This window comes from Uloborus diversus, chromosome 4 (assembly GCF_026930045.1).
Source record: "Uloborus diversus isolate 005 chromosome 4, Udiv.v.3.1, whole genome shotgun sequence".
NCBI classification, from domain to species: Eukaryota; Metazoa; Arthropoda; class Arachnida; order Araneae; family Uloboridae; genus Uloborus; species Uloborus diversus.
Window position 1 is genome coordinate 161,440,046 of NC_072734.1, and position 17,040 is coordinate 161,457,085.

At 32.9% G+C, this 17,040-nt stretch overlaps 1 protein-coding gene across 4 annotated transcripts in view; it reads left to right on the top strand.

The window, feature by feature from the left end:
* LOC129220276 (feline leukemia virus subgroup C receptor-related protein 2-like) overlaps positions 1–17,040 on the top strand; it is a 100,854-nt gene that overhangs the window by 72,208 nt on the left and 11,606 nt on the right. For 3 of the 4 annotated variants that reach the window (XM_054854662.1, XM_054854661.1, XM_054854660.1), the window contains exons 2-7: positions 597–1,066; positions 4,788–4,966; positions 7,651–7,795; positions 9,979–10,110; positions 13,114–13,181; positions 16,278–16,381. In XM_054854662.1, coding sequence (XP_054710637.1) covers positions 664–1,066; positions 4,788–4,966; positions 7,651–7,795; positions 9,979–10,110; positions 13,114–13,181; positions 16,278–16,381 — 1,031 coding nt within the window. In that variant the 5' untranslated portion in view covers positions 597–663. Of the gene's footprint in view, positions 1–596; positions 1,067–4,787; positions 4,967–7,650; positions 7,796–9,978; positions 10,111–13,113; positions 13,182–16,277; positions 16,382–17,040 lie in introns of those variants that run through there. The other variant, XM_054854663.1, reaches the window with a different exon arrangement.

Genomic DNA, 17,040 nt, shown 5'->3' on the forward strand with positions numbered 1-17,040 from the left:
GTCGATTACGTTCTAATATAATTGCCGCTGCTTCTTCATCAAGGTAGAAGGTAGTTCCTCTCTTGTCCACGCGATTGCAGCGCTTACAGGGGCCATAAAGGGGTACCCGGTTTGCTCCCGACTTCCCGGTTTTACCCCACTTTCCCCTACTTATGTAAGGAATGACACAAAAAATTATGCATAAATTACCAATTTTTTTAAACTTGATTTATAATACGTAGCGAAATTGATTAAATTTTGAATAAAAACTATTTATTAACAAGCATTATTATCTGTTTTTGATGCAAGCAAGTTTTGTAAATTTCATATTTCGCCATTTTGAGGAGAAAATGCAACACAATTTTAAATTATGCGAAGAACCTCAAAGTATTGGATTTTACTCCTTATTAAAGTACTTAGATTTCTGATGCACTCATTTTGAAATATTGCTTACATCAGAGCTTTAATATTTATTTTACACTACAAATGCTATTGGGTCCAATGGGATAAATTTTACATAGTTTAGTGGTGTTTTTAACTAATGTGAATTGTATAGATGCGTTTAATACTTCAAGTTTTTTTTCTTTTTTTAGATAATTCTCCCTTTTGTCTTACAGAAACCATCAGATTATTTCCCCAAAATGGTGCAAGAATGCGAAGAGGGAAGGTCAAATTCTTCCTCATATGACAATAGCATGTACAACAGAAACAGTCTTTCAAGAAACCATGATTTTAAACCAAACATCACTGATAGCCACCTCATTGGAGAAAAGAATGAAGACAGAATGGAAAAGAGTTTTAGAAAACCTTCCCACGACATCTAGTTCTATAAAATTGTATAAACGTAGATTTTTAATGCTGTTTATATTTGGAATCTGTTCTATGATGAATGGAGTGCCACAGTTTCAATATACAGTCGTCGCAGACATCGTGGCTTGTTACTACAATGTCAGTGTGAGTGATGTCAATTGGACTAGTGTGGTGTTCATGGTTGCATTTCTTCCATTAGTTTTACCTGTTATGTTCTTAATGGGAAAGAAAGGCTTGCGCATTACTTTACTTATTGGAGGCATTTTAAATTTTACAGGTAGGTGAAAATGAAATCAAACTTTTTCTTTGTACTTTTTACTGTGCTTTTCAATTCTGTGAGCCCATCTTAAGGAAGACATATATGTGTTAAATGCGGACTCAAATGATGATGCCTGGACTTTATGAATAAATACGTTATGATGTAAACTAATATGTTAGAATTTCGATAATCCGATATCCCTGAATCTGGAAGTTTTGTTGATCTGAACACGTTGATCTAGCGTTTTTTAAAACTCTGTCTTCAATTAGTTGCTACATTTGAATATTTTCATACCGATTATTGATACTGATGACTTCAATTTTTTTGAACACTTTTTGGAAATTTCAGGAAATAATTAACAAATTTTTCTTACTAAGCACCATAATTAACTTTCAAAAGCCTACAGTTTGCACTCTTAATCCATGCCCCAAAAAGTCGTTACAAAATGAGGTGTGGTTTCAGAGCGTGCGATGTACGGATTTCAGAAACTAATTCGGTACTGGTTTTAGGAGGGAAGGAGGGACTGTTTGGAAAGTGAACGTTGTTGATTGGTTGCATAGCCCCTTGAAATCATGTTTAAATAAAATCATTAATTGCAATTTTCAGTACAAAAGTACTACAAATAAAGCAACTGATTTGAGACAAAACTTTCGACCTAAATGTAGCGACTAATCTGGGGCAAAGAGAGTATAATTTTTTTTTAAATTAAATTTTCATTTTAAAATCTATTAGCATTAGTTCCAGGGCGCCCCATTGGGAGGTCACAAGAGGTCATTGCTACCTCCTAAAAATGTCTCACTCAGCAAATTTTGACTGACGATTCGAAAAATTGGAAGACAGTATTGCAATATTGCAGCTATTTTTTGTAATAATGCCTAATGCATTTTTCCATTAAATGTAGTTTCCTTTTTTTTTTTTTTTTTTCTTGCAACATTCGGTGAAATTCGAAGTTTCTTTCCGCAGATTGAAAGTTCTCCACGCCCAAAAATTTAATTCATGATGCCTCTGATTTGTTCTGCCGATTTTTAAAAAGAAAGAAAATGATAGTTTTTAATTCATTTAATGAACTGCACGGAATAACTTCCATAGTTGCTTACGATTTCTTGCCAGAGCTTCTGTCTCTCGGTCTTTGGAGGCAAAGAACTCAAGTAGTACTATTTCGACATCTTTTTAATTTTTAAAATATTTTCGCCAAAAAATTTTACAAAGAGAGCAAGCAGTGAAAACCAGTGGGTACAAACACTGGGGAATACGGTCTATAACTAATAAATACCTTTGTGCTGAAAATTAAAATAATCAGTTATCCAAAGTAATGAAGCACAAAACATGCAAATTATTGCAAACACGTGTTTCGGTGTTACAAGGAACACCTTTTTCAATGCAAAGAAGACTTTTCATCCAGAAGCTCACACTTCTTACACCGAAACACGCGTCTGCAATAATTTGCATGTTTTGTGCTTCATTAAGTTGGATAACTGATTATTTTAATACGGTCTATGTTGGATCCAAAAGAATTTTTCAGGCTATCTCTGCCGTTTTCTGAGGAGTCTCTTAACCTGGATGTCGCTTAGTATTGTTGTGAAGCAGAATTATTTGTTTCTCATTGAACATCGCTGTGTTCTTACCGTACTTCCCAGATCTTGCATCTCGATTAATGATTTTTATTACAGTAGAATTTTAATGAACTTAGTTCGAAATAAAATGCCCCAATATAATGTAATTTAAAGCTTTCTCCATAAAACTAGTGCATAATAATAGTTTTAGAGCTGCGTCTAACAGCATGCTGCTCTAAATTTTCATAGAGTATGTAAAATCTACCTTGGGGCTCAAGGATATAGGGCACCTTGGGACACGAGATATGCGTGGCTAACTTTTAATCAAAATATTGTAACAAGATGATAATGTGTTTAAAGCATATTTTATTTAATATACAAATCTTGTGTTATTAATAATTTTTTTTTTTTTTTTGCAAATCTGAATCGTTGGTCGTTACCACAGTACATATTTATACCATATTTCAACCACTTTCTGAAGCATAGCAAAACATACCTCTTTTCCTGAACATAATGTTTCATACGTTTTGTTATTCAATTATTGAACTTTTCAAACGTAGTATTAGTTATCTTACGGTTTCTCACCTGGTCATACGCATTGAGACAATGTAAAAGTTCAGTAAATAAATATTTGTACCTTGGAGCAACAACAACCAATGTCGTACTTAGACCAAATTTCATTCTTGAACCAACTGCAAACAATTTCAGATTTTGACCGCATTAAAAATGTATAGATAATTGATCAAAATCAAATTTTTGTGTTATAGACATAAGATTGAAATCTACTTATTAATTATAAGCAAAGGGTAAACGAATGGATAAAATTTTGATAATAATTGATCAATATCAAAAAAATTGAAAAAAAAAAGGAAAAGATTGTTTTGATGTAAGCTTCTGTACACATTCAGATATGATGAAAGCTTAAAGGCCATTCTTCAAAAAGTGTAACTTTTCTGTCACACATCTTTTACAGTAAAAACCTTAAGGAACAACTCATTTAACAATGACTTTTAGTTTCATCAAAAATATATCTATTTAAACCTGCCAACAATTTTTTAATAATAATTTTTATTTTAGTATATTTTTGATTCACAACATGTGAATTCTCACCTCCGTGTCATGTCACACACTTTGTGTGACTGTTTATGATGCTTAATAACTTGTTTAATCAAAAGTATTATTCCTTTCACAAGTGTCTCAAATACTAATTGTTAAAATATATATATATATTTTTTTTGATATTGTGTTTTAGTTCGTTTTAGAATTACAAGGAGTCATGACGCACAATAAATTCTCTCCTCCGTTATCTAAACACAAAATCCCATTCCTTATTAATACATGGCAGTTATGACACCAAATTTTATTTTCCATGATACAAGGAAGCCCCCTTGTTTATTTTCTGCCATAGTTGAAGATGTGAGATTTTTGTCGAAAAACGAGAAGATAGATTTTGCTTTCAAAACTTAGTGTGGTTCCTCTGACTTTTCACCTCCGTGAACTTGAATTTCAATGATGTAAATTAATGTAAAAAAAGAAGCAAACATGTTTTTATATGTTTAACGTGTGCAGATTGTAGCAACGAAGGAAAAAAAAATTCCATGAAAAATGTATCTATTAGGCCTATATTAATGGAAAGATCCTCACCTCCGTGACAGACCTTATCAGTGTCATTATTTCTGAGGTGAAAATAACTGATGGAGAAGAAATACATCAATAATAGGCATTCTACCAAAATTATAAATTGCCAGCCTCTCCTCAAATTTACTAAATACTATTTTTTAACATACATTTGAAACTTCTAACTAAGCCGTACTTTAATGAAGAGAGCTTAATATTATGTTCCCACTAATCATTAAAATAGCTGATTGTTTGCACAATCAACAAAATTACTACTTTGATATTAAGTTGCCCTCAATTTTTAGATATTAAAAGTTTTTTCTTTTTTTTATTTCCGTGAACAAGGCATTTTTTTATTTTTTTAAATTTATGAGTAAATAATTGGAATTGAGCTGGTAACTTCTAGCAGGTAATACTTTAAAGTAAGAATGAAAAAAAAAAAAAAAAAAAAAGAAAACAAAAGGTTTCGAAATTGAAAAATATTTGAGTTCAAAAGTTACGTTTTCTGGAGAATGACCCTTAAGAACTGTATTCATCCGAAACGTTTCTAATTTTTTGCATATCCTCAGCTAGTGTGATCCAATGCTTCTCTTTCTCACCGGAAAGGTATGCAGTCATCATGACATCACAGACGATATATGCTATGGGACAGGTTTTTGTTCTCAGCCTTCCTCCTTTCATAGCAGGTGTGTGGTTCGGAGCCAATGAAGTTGGATTAGCATGCGCACTTGGAGTCTTTGGAAATCAGGTAATGCATTTCATTTAATGTTTGGATATTTTGTACTCATTCGTTTGGTTTACCTGTAGAACATTTTTATTTTATTTTGAACCATAACAGTTTTGCTGAAAAGTTCGTAGGCTAGCATAGTAAAACATATTTTTTTGGTAAAATTCGATTATATTATTTAATATAGTTGCCTTCGAGGGCAATACAGTGATTACCGTGATCATACAGTTTCTTAATCCAGTTTTATTGTATGATTTCTCTTTAATCTCAGTTTCGGCTATTCCCTCTACAGAAGTGCTTATTTTTTTTTCCAGCGAGCATTTTCTTTTGAGGTCTGCAATGAGGAAAAAATCACTGGTGGGGGGGGGAGGGGGTCTAGATCTGGGGAATACAGTGGTTGGGGAAGCAATTCGTAGCCTAATTCATGCAATTTTGCCATTGATTTGTAACATGGTGTCTTGATGAAACAGAACGTTTTTCTTCTTCAGATGAGGCCGTTGTTTCGTGATTTCATTGTTCAAACGCTCCAACAACCTTATATAATAAATGCTGTTGATGGTCTGACTATTTCGAGGTAATCTATTAATACACAAGGGCAAATCAAAAAGTCCTTGCGCCTATTTTTTTAAGCCAAAATATGGCTGGGAATACAAAATGAACAAGTACATTCCCAGCAGTGACATTCCAGCAGTCCTTTAACCGTACCAGCCGTATCTGCTTTTTGCTCGGAAGAGCGGAGCTGCTATCAGTCATTTAAGATGACGATCGTTCTTCAGACGTCCACAGCTTATGGGCAGCATAATGTTATTCGTTTTCTATGGAGCAAGGGACAATTGCAAATAGCAATTCGCAGGGAAATGCTCCCCACGCACGAGGAAAAGTGTCTCTCTTGGAGACTCACTTGGAGAGACACAAGGGGCGTTTGTCTCTTTTGTTCCATAGAAAACGAATAACACTTCGCTGCTCATAAGCTGTGGACGTCTGAAGACGGACCGTCATCTTAAATGACTGATAGCAGCTCCGCTCTTCCGAGCAAAAAGCAGATACGGCTGGTACGGTTAAAGGAACTGTCACTGCTAGGAATGTACATATTCGTTCTGTATTCCCAGCCATATTTTGGCTTAAAAAATAGGCGCAAAGACTTTTTGATTTGCCCTTGTAATACCATGTGCATTCCAGAATACTGATGCTATAACCTTGTCACCCGACTGTTGCGTCTTTCTACACTTTGGATTCGATTCATTGCGTTCAGTCCATTCGGCTGACTGTCGATTGGACTCTGGAGTGTAGTGATGGAGCCATGTTTCATCCATAGTGGCATATCGACGAAAAAATTCGATTTTATCACGGTTAGATATCGATAAACACTGTTCCGAATCATCAAAACGTTGTTGCTTTTGGTCGATTGTGAGCACGCATGGCACCCACTTTGCACACAGCTTTCGCATGTAAAAATATTAATGTACGACATAACTAACGTGTTTCTTTGATATCTTAAAGGTCTTGGCTATCTCAATCAACCTCATTTTACGAGCATTCAAAATTATTTTGTGGACTTTTTTGATGTTTTCGCCGGTGACATCCTCTTTGGGGCACCCACTGCGTGCATCATCTCCGACATTCCTTTCGTCCCGTTTAAAAGTAGCACAAACCACTTTTCAACAGTTGAGTTACCTTGTTCAGAGTCCAAATAATGTGTATCATGCCTTAGCTTCAACAGTATTCTTTTTCACCAAAAAACATTGCTTCATTAACGCACGAAATTCTTTATTACTCATTTTTTACGTAATACCGAAAGTTGCTTCACTTTCAACTCTATATCTCGCAGATGTCCAACAACTGTGAAATTAATAAGTATATCTTTTGAAGGTTGGTACTAGCTAAAAACAATATGAATTTAACTCTATTAACGTCCTCTATATGTCAGCCTACAAACTTTTCAGCCCACCTGTTAAATCCTGATATTTTATTTTGGGTAGAATTCCTCAGAGCTTTGCAAATCACAGACCCCGATCTGTAAATATCTTGGGGTAAGAAGAAAAAACCGTTGCAAATACTTGTGGAATTGAGACATAAGGTCCACGAAATCAAGGAGTTTATGGACAGAAGACCCGTAACTAAAAATTCCAAAAGACAAAAGATCCATGGACAGAATATCTATAACTAAAAAGTCCGATTTTTGGACATGCATAAGGTCCTATTTTCTGAGCAGATTGATATAAGATCCAGATATTTAAATGTCCTTTGTCTCAAACTTATTTTGTTTAATATTTGTGTAATACGATGTACAGTTATCCTTATAATAAGAGATTTTGTCATAATGTTTACTACGTAGATCCTTTCACTCCCCCCCCTAGAGATTATTGAATAAGGTTATTGAGAAAAATTAATACCAGCTATAGAAGTATTCGGTAAGTTTTTGGGTAAACTGATCTTAGTAAATATTGCAATTGACTGTTTTTCCAACTGGTCCTATTATATGAATGAGAATCCGTAATTTATTGCAAAACTTTAGATCCCCTCTTGTACATTAGCGTGTTATTCATTTATAAAAACTATTAAATGTTTTTGTCATTTTGCGTCTTAAATCTATGAGTATCTTTTGGTGATCGTATTGCAGATTCTGTAAAGAGTGCAGAGCTATTCAGATATGTGTTATTTTCTGTTACAGTACTAAAACAACGAACTAAAATATTTTCTTACAGCTAGGCATAGCTTTGGGATTTATCATTCCACCTCTGACTATGACGAATAATTGCACAGATGAAGTAGATATAACATATGAGCTTAGCGTTATTGCTTATCCCCTGGCAGCAATCAACACAATTATTTTAGCAGTTATTTATTTATGTAAGTAACCCTTTTATATTCTTAATTCTTTAAACATTATGGTAAATTATCAGCGACTGTATAAACTAAACTTTGACAATATATTTTGCTACACAATTTGTAAATAGTTGTTACTTTTATGCTTTTATGTTCTTGATTTGTTGTAATGTTGCTAAATTTGACGTTTATATCATTAGTTTTCATTAAAGTATCTTACTTTATGAAACAAGATGTCGTCAAATTGGTATCATTTTTGATGACTAATTTTTGAGGCGAAGGACATTTGAGGCAGTGAGAAGCAAAGGGATATAAGTGACAAAATTAAAATTTTGGAAGTAACCAGTACAAATGGTAGAAGAAATTCTTCTCTGGTCTTGTGACAAGAGACGGTATTAGTAGCTCTGGTAGGTGCTGCTATACAGCATGATTAAAAAAAAAAAGCAATGAAATCTCACCTAAGACCTTAAATTTAAAAGCGTTTTACTCGAAACTTCAAAATATCCACTTACATTCCTTTGCCTTTTGAATATAATTTAGAGCTACTTTTATCATTGCAGTTTTGTCAGTTTTAGAGTGGTAAAGTTATTATTCAGTTTTCATTAACTCTGTTGCATATCTGCTGTTGTGATTTTGTTTCAGTGTTTTAGCGCATTTGGAAGGAAATATGTTTACCGTTATGTTAACGGTTTTTTATGACATTTTTTTTTTGCAAATATTGTAAAAAAAAAATTTCATTTTTCAATTTCTTTTTTTTTTATAAGGATGGAGTTAACATTTGCTGTAGTGTTTTGAAACTGTACAGTTATCATTAAATGGAGTCCTACTCACTAGCCATGAACTGAAATTAATAAATAATCTACGTATCTAAAACGGACGGAATATGAGACAGTTTTTATTTATTATTTTTTCTTTTAGCTTTGCGATTGGGAATATTATTTTTTTTCTGTAATAGTAATATGTCTGAGTAAGAGCATGGTACTTGAGATCTGATGACTCTCAAAAACTTTTAAAGAAGTTATTAAATGCTCGAATGTAATGATCAGCTAACGTGCTTTTAGTGAAATATTTCTCCCAAATATAAACTCAGGTGAAATCCGGGATGGGCCAAAAAAACTTAGAATTGCTTCAATAAAGCTATGTATTTTCTTTTAAAAGCTAAGTCTTATAACTTCTAATGTGCGGTCAATACACTTCACATTTTCGTCCAATACGTGATTATATTCTTGTAAACATTTTAAATGCTCTTTTGATTTTATTTCTACTAACTCTTCTCTCATTCTTTTCTTCACCTTTTTTTGCGTCATGATAGTTTCTTTCATATCCTTTTTCACTTACAAGAAGAAAAAAACTCATGTAAAGTGAAGACAGGTGGAGTGGGCCGCCGTGACCAAAGACGGCTCCTAGTCAGTTTCGTCACCGGGTCCCATTCTCCCCATAGAATTTATAAAACTTATGCTACTCCGATTTCGAGCCGAATTCTCCTAAAGGGCCGGGACCCTAGTTTCCGATTAGGCCGACATGGTCTCTCTTGGGCAAGGGGCGTTGAGCGAAGAATCGCTCTGGGTTTTACCAAAGTTACGGTGCAATGTGATGGTTGAGAGGTCCAAATTCCAAAATGAAGCTTCTCATTCCCAAATCGTCTGTTAAAATTCACTGCATTAAACTTCAAGAAAGTCGAATTAACTTACCCACCTCTCCAATGATAACAGGAAAGTAGGCTCATTTAGTTCTGGAAAAATATATTTCTTGTTTTTCGCTCTCTATTTCCGGCGACACTTGACTACTATGGAAGATCGAGTGACAAGTGACAATAAGTATTGGAAAAATAATTTGTACTTTCAGTTGATGATTGCTGAGCTCTATAAAGATGTAGCAGCAAATATTTCCGACTACCCTTGCATTGATTAATTACTTCGAAAATTATAGAATTTCATTTTTACAGAAAATAAAATGCTAGTATATGATTTTTCATAAGTAGAAATAGCTGTCTATAATTAATTTCAGTTTAATCATCGTTCATTGAATTTGAAGAATGACATATTCTGACACTGCTTTGTATCTTCCAAGAAACTGTCGAATTTCTGGCAAAATAATGTCATATTGTCAAATGTTATTGTTTTTATTTATTTTTGAAGTGCTTTAAAGTACATATTTTAGCTATATGTATTTGTGCGCATGTGCAGTATATTTTTTTTATTTTTCAGTTTTCCAAGAAAAACCAGCAATGTTTCCAAGTGCAGCTCAAGCAAATAAAAGTCACAATGAAATTAACTATGTTGAATCATTGAAAAATCTTTTTAAAGACATGCCGTTCATGCTGCTACTTGTTGCTTATGGTAATATCGTCGTTTATTTTATCATTAACATCAATAATTTAGCAAAGAGATTTTATCTTTTTGTTTATGAAAAACACATGAAATCAACATCACCCCCAGCTATGTTCAAAAGTGAAACTAGGGGCGGATCAAAAAGACGTACAGATCCAGAGTAATAGGTAAGGGTAGAATATGGATACATTCAGTCTTGGGCGACTTTTTTATTTTCTACCTTAGCGAACAAAGAAAAATATTTTTGACATCGTCGCCAAGTTTGCTCCTCATTTTACGTTCTATCCACCTTTTTTTTTTTTTTTTTTTTTAAATTGCCTGAAATATTTATTTGGTGAACTATTTCATATATTTATTGGAGCTTTTGATGCTGTTGGATCAAGTTGACAATTTTTTAAAATTTAATGGCGGTTTCAATCTTGTCCAGTTGATTGTGTCACCTAAAAATAACTTAAAGGATAAAGTGATGTGCGATACCGCCCATTAAGTAGTTTCCTTGTAATTTAGACGGAACATGGTAACAAATACTAGGGGCTTCATATTGAACAGGTCCAAAATGAAACAGTCATGGAAACGTTGCAGTTATAGTGAAACCAAGATTTCACGTTTCTCAAGGGACTGCGTTAAAAAACGTAAAATACGGGAACACATAATAAATAGAAGGGAAATACATAGAAAACAAAAATCAAAGAAGAAAACTATAGACAGTAAAGATGACTCTTTCAAAAGATATAATAATCCATATTTCACGGAATAAATATTATTGTATGCATCATTTTAAGTTCTTTTTGACACATCTACCTGCAAATCCGAGCGTTTAGGTTGAAAATAGTCCGTAATAATGGATTGTTTTTTAATCATTTAGTTCAAAGTAAATGCAGAATCTTCCAGGATTAAAACACTTCGCAAGTTTTCTTTTATTTTTTCTGGTCTTTATGAAAAAGAAAGTAATCTTTTACTATTTGCAAGCCCTTCAGTGCAAAATTCAAAATAGGGACGGGTTATGCTTCCAGTTTCTGCTCATCTTCGTTAGAGGACGAAAAATCCGTAAGGTCGGCTACGGTTCGAGCTGAGCATTTCTGCTTTTATAGATTTTTTTAACTTCCAACAATGTGAATTATTGTTAAAAAAGCACACATGAAACATATTGCTTAGTTTAGAACATTTTTTTATAACTTCCCCGGAAAAACGTAAAATTTAGGAAAGTCATAAATAACAAACTGACAATTCGGTTTTAATTAACATTATTAGTATACGGAAAAAATGAGACCTGGTGGAAAAAGACCGTGGATTGCAGGAAAACGTAGAATCGGGGGACGTAATATCTGGGGTTTCACTGTACTTTATTTCAGTGAACCAAATTTAATGTGAAACTGTTGCTAACCAAGTAGCTTCCAAGTAGTTTCAAGTGTGTGTAGCCCTACGGTGAAACAGCAGGTATCTATGCGGTATATATTAGCGATTTAAATAAAATTTAATGTTATAAATGTATAGAAAAAGACAAGAACTTAGGAGTGTTCTCTTTAAACGCGTGCATGAGTTCAAGAGTACATTTTTTTTCGTTACTAGCGGTACCCGCACGTCTTTGCCCGTAGTAGAAAATTAAAAGGTACAAATGATAGATGATGAATTTCTCACCAATTTGCTACGTTAATTTGCTCGTCCATGGTCGCACATGGCAGTTTGCTCGTCCACATTATGGTAATTTGCTAGTCCATGTTATGGTGATTTGTTCGTCCACATTATGATAATTTTGCTCGGTAAAATGTTCTTAAAATTGGAATAGAAAAAGAAAAAAAATCGAATTTTCGAAAAATCGCTTCAAGGTGCTCACCCATATGCTACGAACTAATTTTGTGCCCAATTTCATGATAATCGGCCAAGGCACTATACGCGTAACAGGCATCCAGAGGTCCAGGAAGACAGATATCCAGACTTTCAACTTTATTATTAGTAAACATAGCAATAATTGAACCGATGAGTCGGAAAGCAAGAAATTTCCTTTCGTAAAACGCAGGAGATGAGTGGTTTTCGGACTCGTGGATTAATTAATTCCAAATGTTCTGGTTGTCCTTCAAAGCTTTGACAAATTTAATCGCATACAGTATTTTGCGACTTTTATAGTGATGCAAAAATCGAGCAGATACTGAGATTCATTCGCTTTTTATGTTCTGAAATCTAAATTTTAATGATTCAGAACTGCTTTAAAAACATAATTTGGTGAAGATTTAACGAGTGAGGTAAATTTGTATCAGGCACACAAAATCATGTACCATACATAATTGATTTAACTAGATTTACAATGAATATTTCGAATTCAATTCTGTATCTTTAATTGTTATATTTATCTCTGTTTCTTGTGAGTTGATTATTATCCATCAAAAGCTGGTCAAAAATGGCTTTAAGCCTTTGAGGACCCTCAGCTTTGCGGTCTTTATGTGAAAATTTTGAGTTTTTTCAAGAAAACAAACATAACAATATATTTTTTAAACAATAACTTTTAGCTATTTTGAGATTCTGATGGCTCAATAATGCAAAAAAAGATATAGATAGATTATATGTAATGCATAAATTATTTGCATTTGATAAGTTTTGCGCTTAGGAGACATATCCCTCGTTTGGAAAAAGACTGCCACAAAACGAAATTTTAACTTTTCTTTTCTTTTTTTTGCTTATAGGCTTTCAAAGGACGTTATCTTCTTTGGAAAAAATGACAGATTTTTTGTTCGAATATTAACCACTGGAGAGCACAGACTTACTTTTCTTAATGCAAATCAACTTCAAACGCTTCTCCTGTAAAATTTCATTTCTTTGTATTGTGGCACTCTTCTTCCAAATGTCTAAAATGTCCAAAAAAGATCTAATAATCTAATAAAATAATCTATCCGTCTAAAATGGTTTTTAACGGGAGTCCCCAATTTACACATGTTTTTTTTTTTTTTTTTTTTTTTTTTTTTTTTTTTTTTGTATTGAGAACTGCAATCATTTATTTTTCATTTTTATGATTTGTAGGTTTGATCACAGGAACATACTTTGCAATGTCAACTATCATGAATGAAATGGTCCTGATACACTTTCCCGTAAGTCAAACACATATTTAAGCACATTTGTCATCCCTGTTATATAAAGAATTTTAAGTGCGAATAGTTTTGTAAGTAACGTAAAGTTAAAAGGATTCATATACTTACCATTTTTTCGTTTAGCTTTGCATGAGTAAAATTATGCCTAAATTGTTATAAATTAAATAGCACTTTAATTATGATTTACTAAAACACAGATAATAAACAGAAAAATTATATCAAGTTTCGTTGTTTAATTATAAAAATAAAAAGCATTTTCCAGATGACCTGCTTACCTATATTCTACCATGATGCATTTTCTTCATTCTTTGCTACCATAGCTGCACAAGCATATCAAGAATATAAGAAGCACATTCATGAAAACATTTCGGAGTTTTTTTTATATTTAATTTAACTCATTTTTAGAGTTTTTTAGTTTCCACAACAGAATATGTTACGCAAGTTCATCTTTTGTGCATAATAGAACAACATCAAAGAACTTCAAGTGGAAAATTATTTTATTAAAAAATCAAGTGTTGCCACTAAAGTAATTCATACGGAAATTTCAATTGAGAAAAAAATGTAACCTAAATCACAATAAATGCTGCAGACGATAAATATTAATTAATTCGCTTTACTACTGAAATGAGAGAATGGGCGTCTTAGTTCAATCTGAAGTCTTTTCGAGGCCGTTTCGGGATTTTAGGGTTAACTTTGGAATTAGCATAGAGCATCGGTTTCCCAACCGGTTGTACGCGAGCCCCTGAGGTTCGCGAGAGAAATAAAGGGGGGTCCGCAAAAATTATACTGTAATGGCGGAATTTTAACATTTTTGTTTGAGATGAAATCTCAAGTTCAAGTATTTTTGATTCATCACTTGTTCATTTGTCTCATGCAAATTCGATTCGCAACTTCAATAGACTATAGGGGGCACTGCAGCCACTGTCTAATGGCGGATGAAAAAGGTAAAACAAACAAATGCCGTAACTTACAAATTGCTTTGACGCTTAGTAAATAACAATAATTTTTCATCGTGTTTGTGGGAAGCTTACTTTTCTATTCTTCTGAAATTACATTACACCACAAAACTGTCGGAAGCCTGTAATTTACTACAAAGAAAACACGCGGAATGGAATGTTTTACCTTCTTCTTTAGTATTATTAATCACCGCAAGGTAGCGTATTCGAGCTCTGGAGTTGCGAATACCCTTTGGACGCAAATGTTAGCATACTTGCTGACGCATTTTGTAATTTTCTAGAATTAAGTGTGTCATTACGAGTAGCGGGTCTTTACCGTTTTCACTGAGCATATGATAGAATTGAAGCCATTTTAAAAAGATTTAACTTTTTTGAATTTGATAAAAGCATTACGAATGCTTTGGTTTTATCTAAGCTTTTGATCAGAAAACTGTATTAAATTTGATGGAAATATTTCATGGAGCATATGCGAACGTTGTTAACGCCATAGTTAACTTGACGAAGAGCTATCGCTCTTCTCTTATGGTTTACCGAAAAATCCGTGGAAGTGCTATTTCGCTACTGTTTGTTGCTAAAATTTTCACATTACTTAAATTGCAATGCACTTCGAACTATGTTGATGAAAAAGAGAAAGAATAATTCGCCAAAAAATACCTTAGAAAGGTGTAAATATATATATATATATATATATATATATATATATAATATATATTATATATATATATATATATATATATATATATATATATATATATATATATATATATATATATATATATTTTACTTTTGAAAAAAAATTGGGGTGAAAACTTCCGACAGTGCGAGGTGCGCAGTAAAAAATCAATGAAATTAGACCTTGCAACATGAATTTTCTCTTTATGTAAAAAAAGATATTTATGAAATTGGTGCAGAAAAATTCTCTTGTAATAAGTAAACATTTTTTTAAAATAAAAATTATGTTTTATGCAATCATTAGACTTAATTATAGGCGTACTTATTGTTTTTCAAAAATAAAATAAAATAAAGAAGAATAACTACGCACTCTATTCCGCACGTTTAGTATAAACACAAGAAAATTCTTCAGCACTCAAACGATTAATGCACGCAAAATATCTATATCAAAATATATAGACTCGTGGTCCTTTTCAAGGAGATATAAATTTAAAGACATTTCGAATTTTACTGGTAGAAAAAAAAAATCATTTAGTTAATCTCAGACAGTTTTATAAAAGATATGTTTAAAGATTTTTCTTTAATTGACTTCTCTGTTTTAGTGTTATCACTAAATATACTGTTGTGTCAGAAAAAGACATTTTCAATTTTATTGATTTTTTGGACAACGTTTCTATCTGGAAAAGGATTTTCGACATATATAGAGTTAAATATAAAAGAAAATTAAATACTGAATTTAATGCAAGAATGTAACTGTTGAGATAAACTTTGAGCTTCTTTGTTCCATAATCATCCCATTAAGTTTTTAGTTGAATTAATTTTGCATTCATTTTCTAGCTATCAATTTAGTTTGTAGCAATGTTTGTATTTTTTTTTTTTTTTTTTTGCAGTTATGCTTTGTTGTTATGAACTATAGAGCAATACTAAACTAAAAAGTGCTCCGAAATGTTATTGCGAGTTAGATCTTTCTTCTTTTTTTTGCTTGTTACTTATTACTTATTGCACAAGAGGTTCGCCAACTTTCTTCGGATTTTAAAAGGGATTCGCATGGGAAAAAAAGGTTGAGAACCGGCTGGCATAGAGCAAAATAGAATTGAGGTATATAGAAATAAATTTCAATATTCGATTTTTAAATACCTCCCTTTTTTTTAATGCATTTAAAAATAATATTTTGTACATTGTATCCAAGGCTGTACTACCTGAGAGTAACTAGATGTGAAAAATTTGACTTGAAGAAGATTTTTTAGCGAACGCAGTCCTGCTTCCCCATGAGTTTTTTCTTAAGAAGAAGGAAAAACCTCATTCCAAAATTATTCAAGACAGTTGGTAAAGCTTTTTTTTTCCTTCTTTTTTTTTTTAAGATGACAGCTTAAAGAACTATTTTTTTTGGGGGGGGGGGGGGGGAGTCAACTGAGAGTACTTTACCTTTTCATGAATATTTTTGATTTATTCAGTGAATTCTTTTTAGGGTGAAGAAGTCGATGCAGGATGGATGGGTGCTTTAATGGTGTTCGCAGGAATGATTGGCTCTGTACTTTTGGGTGCAATATTGGATAAAACTCATAAATTTAAGTATGTCATCTTTTTTTTTTCTTAGCATAAAGAAGAGTTTATTTCTTTTTACTTTGCATGAAAATGGAAAATATTCTTCTACATTCGGGTTACTGTGACGCTGGCATTAGATAATGCTAACAATACATTTTTAGAATGACTGTTATGCTGAACACGTAACCCTTCATATTAAACATATCGACAGTGACCTCGCTCGGGGGGGGGGGGGGGGGGGGGGATCCGCCTCGGTTGAAACCCGGGAGGACACCCAAAGTGGAATTGCAAGTTTTTGAAAAATGTGAGGCTAAAATGCATTTTTGCGACTACAAATTTAAAAATTCTCTCCCAGACCCCCTTTAAATCACCCCATATCATGGAGTGGATATTATACTCAAGATTATATTCTTATTGTCTAAACTAAGACCTAGAAGTGACTTCCTCTTAAACCAAAAAACTGAAACCCATTATTTTCCCCTGTGTTTGACATAGTTAAGGGGCCATCAATTTCATTCAGCAACTTACTTTTTATGCCTTGTAACGACTCTGTACATATGCGTCTAGGGCAAGTTGTATGAAAAGCGTTCATTGTTTTTATTTGTCTTTTGCACATTAACTCATTTAAAATTTCATAATAACATAAATGTATGGTTGTTTCTGAACAGATGTATGAATTTCATGTT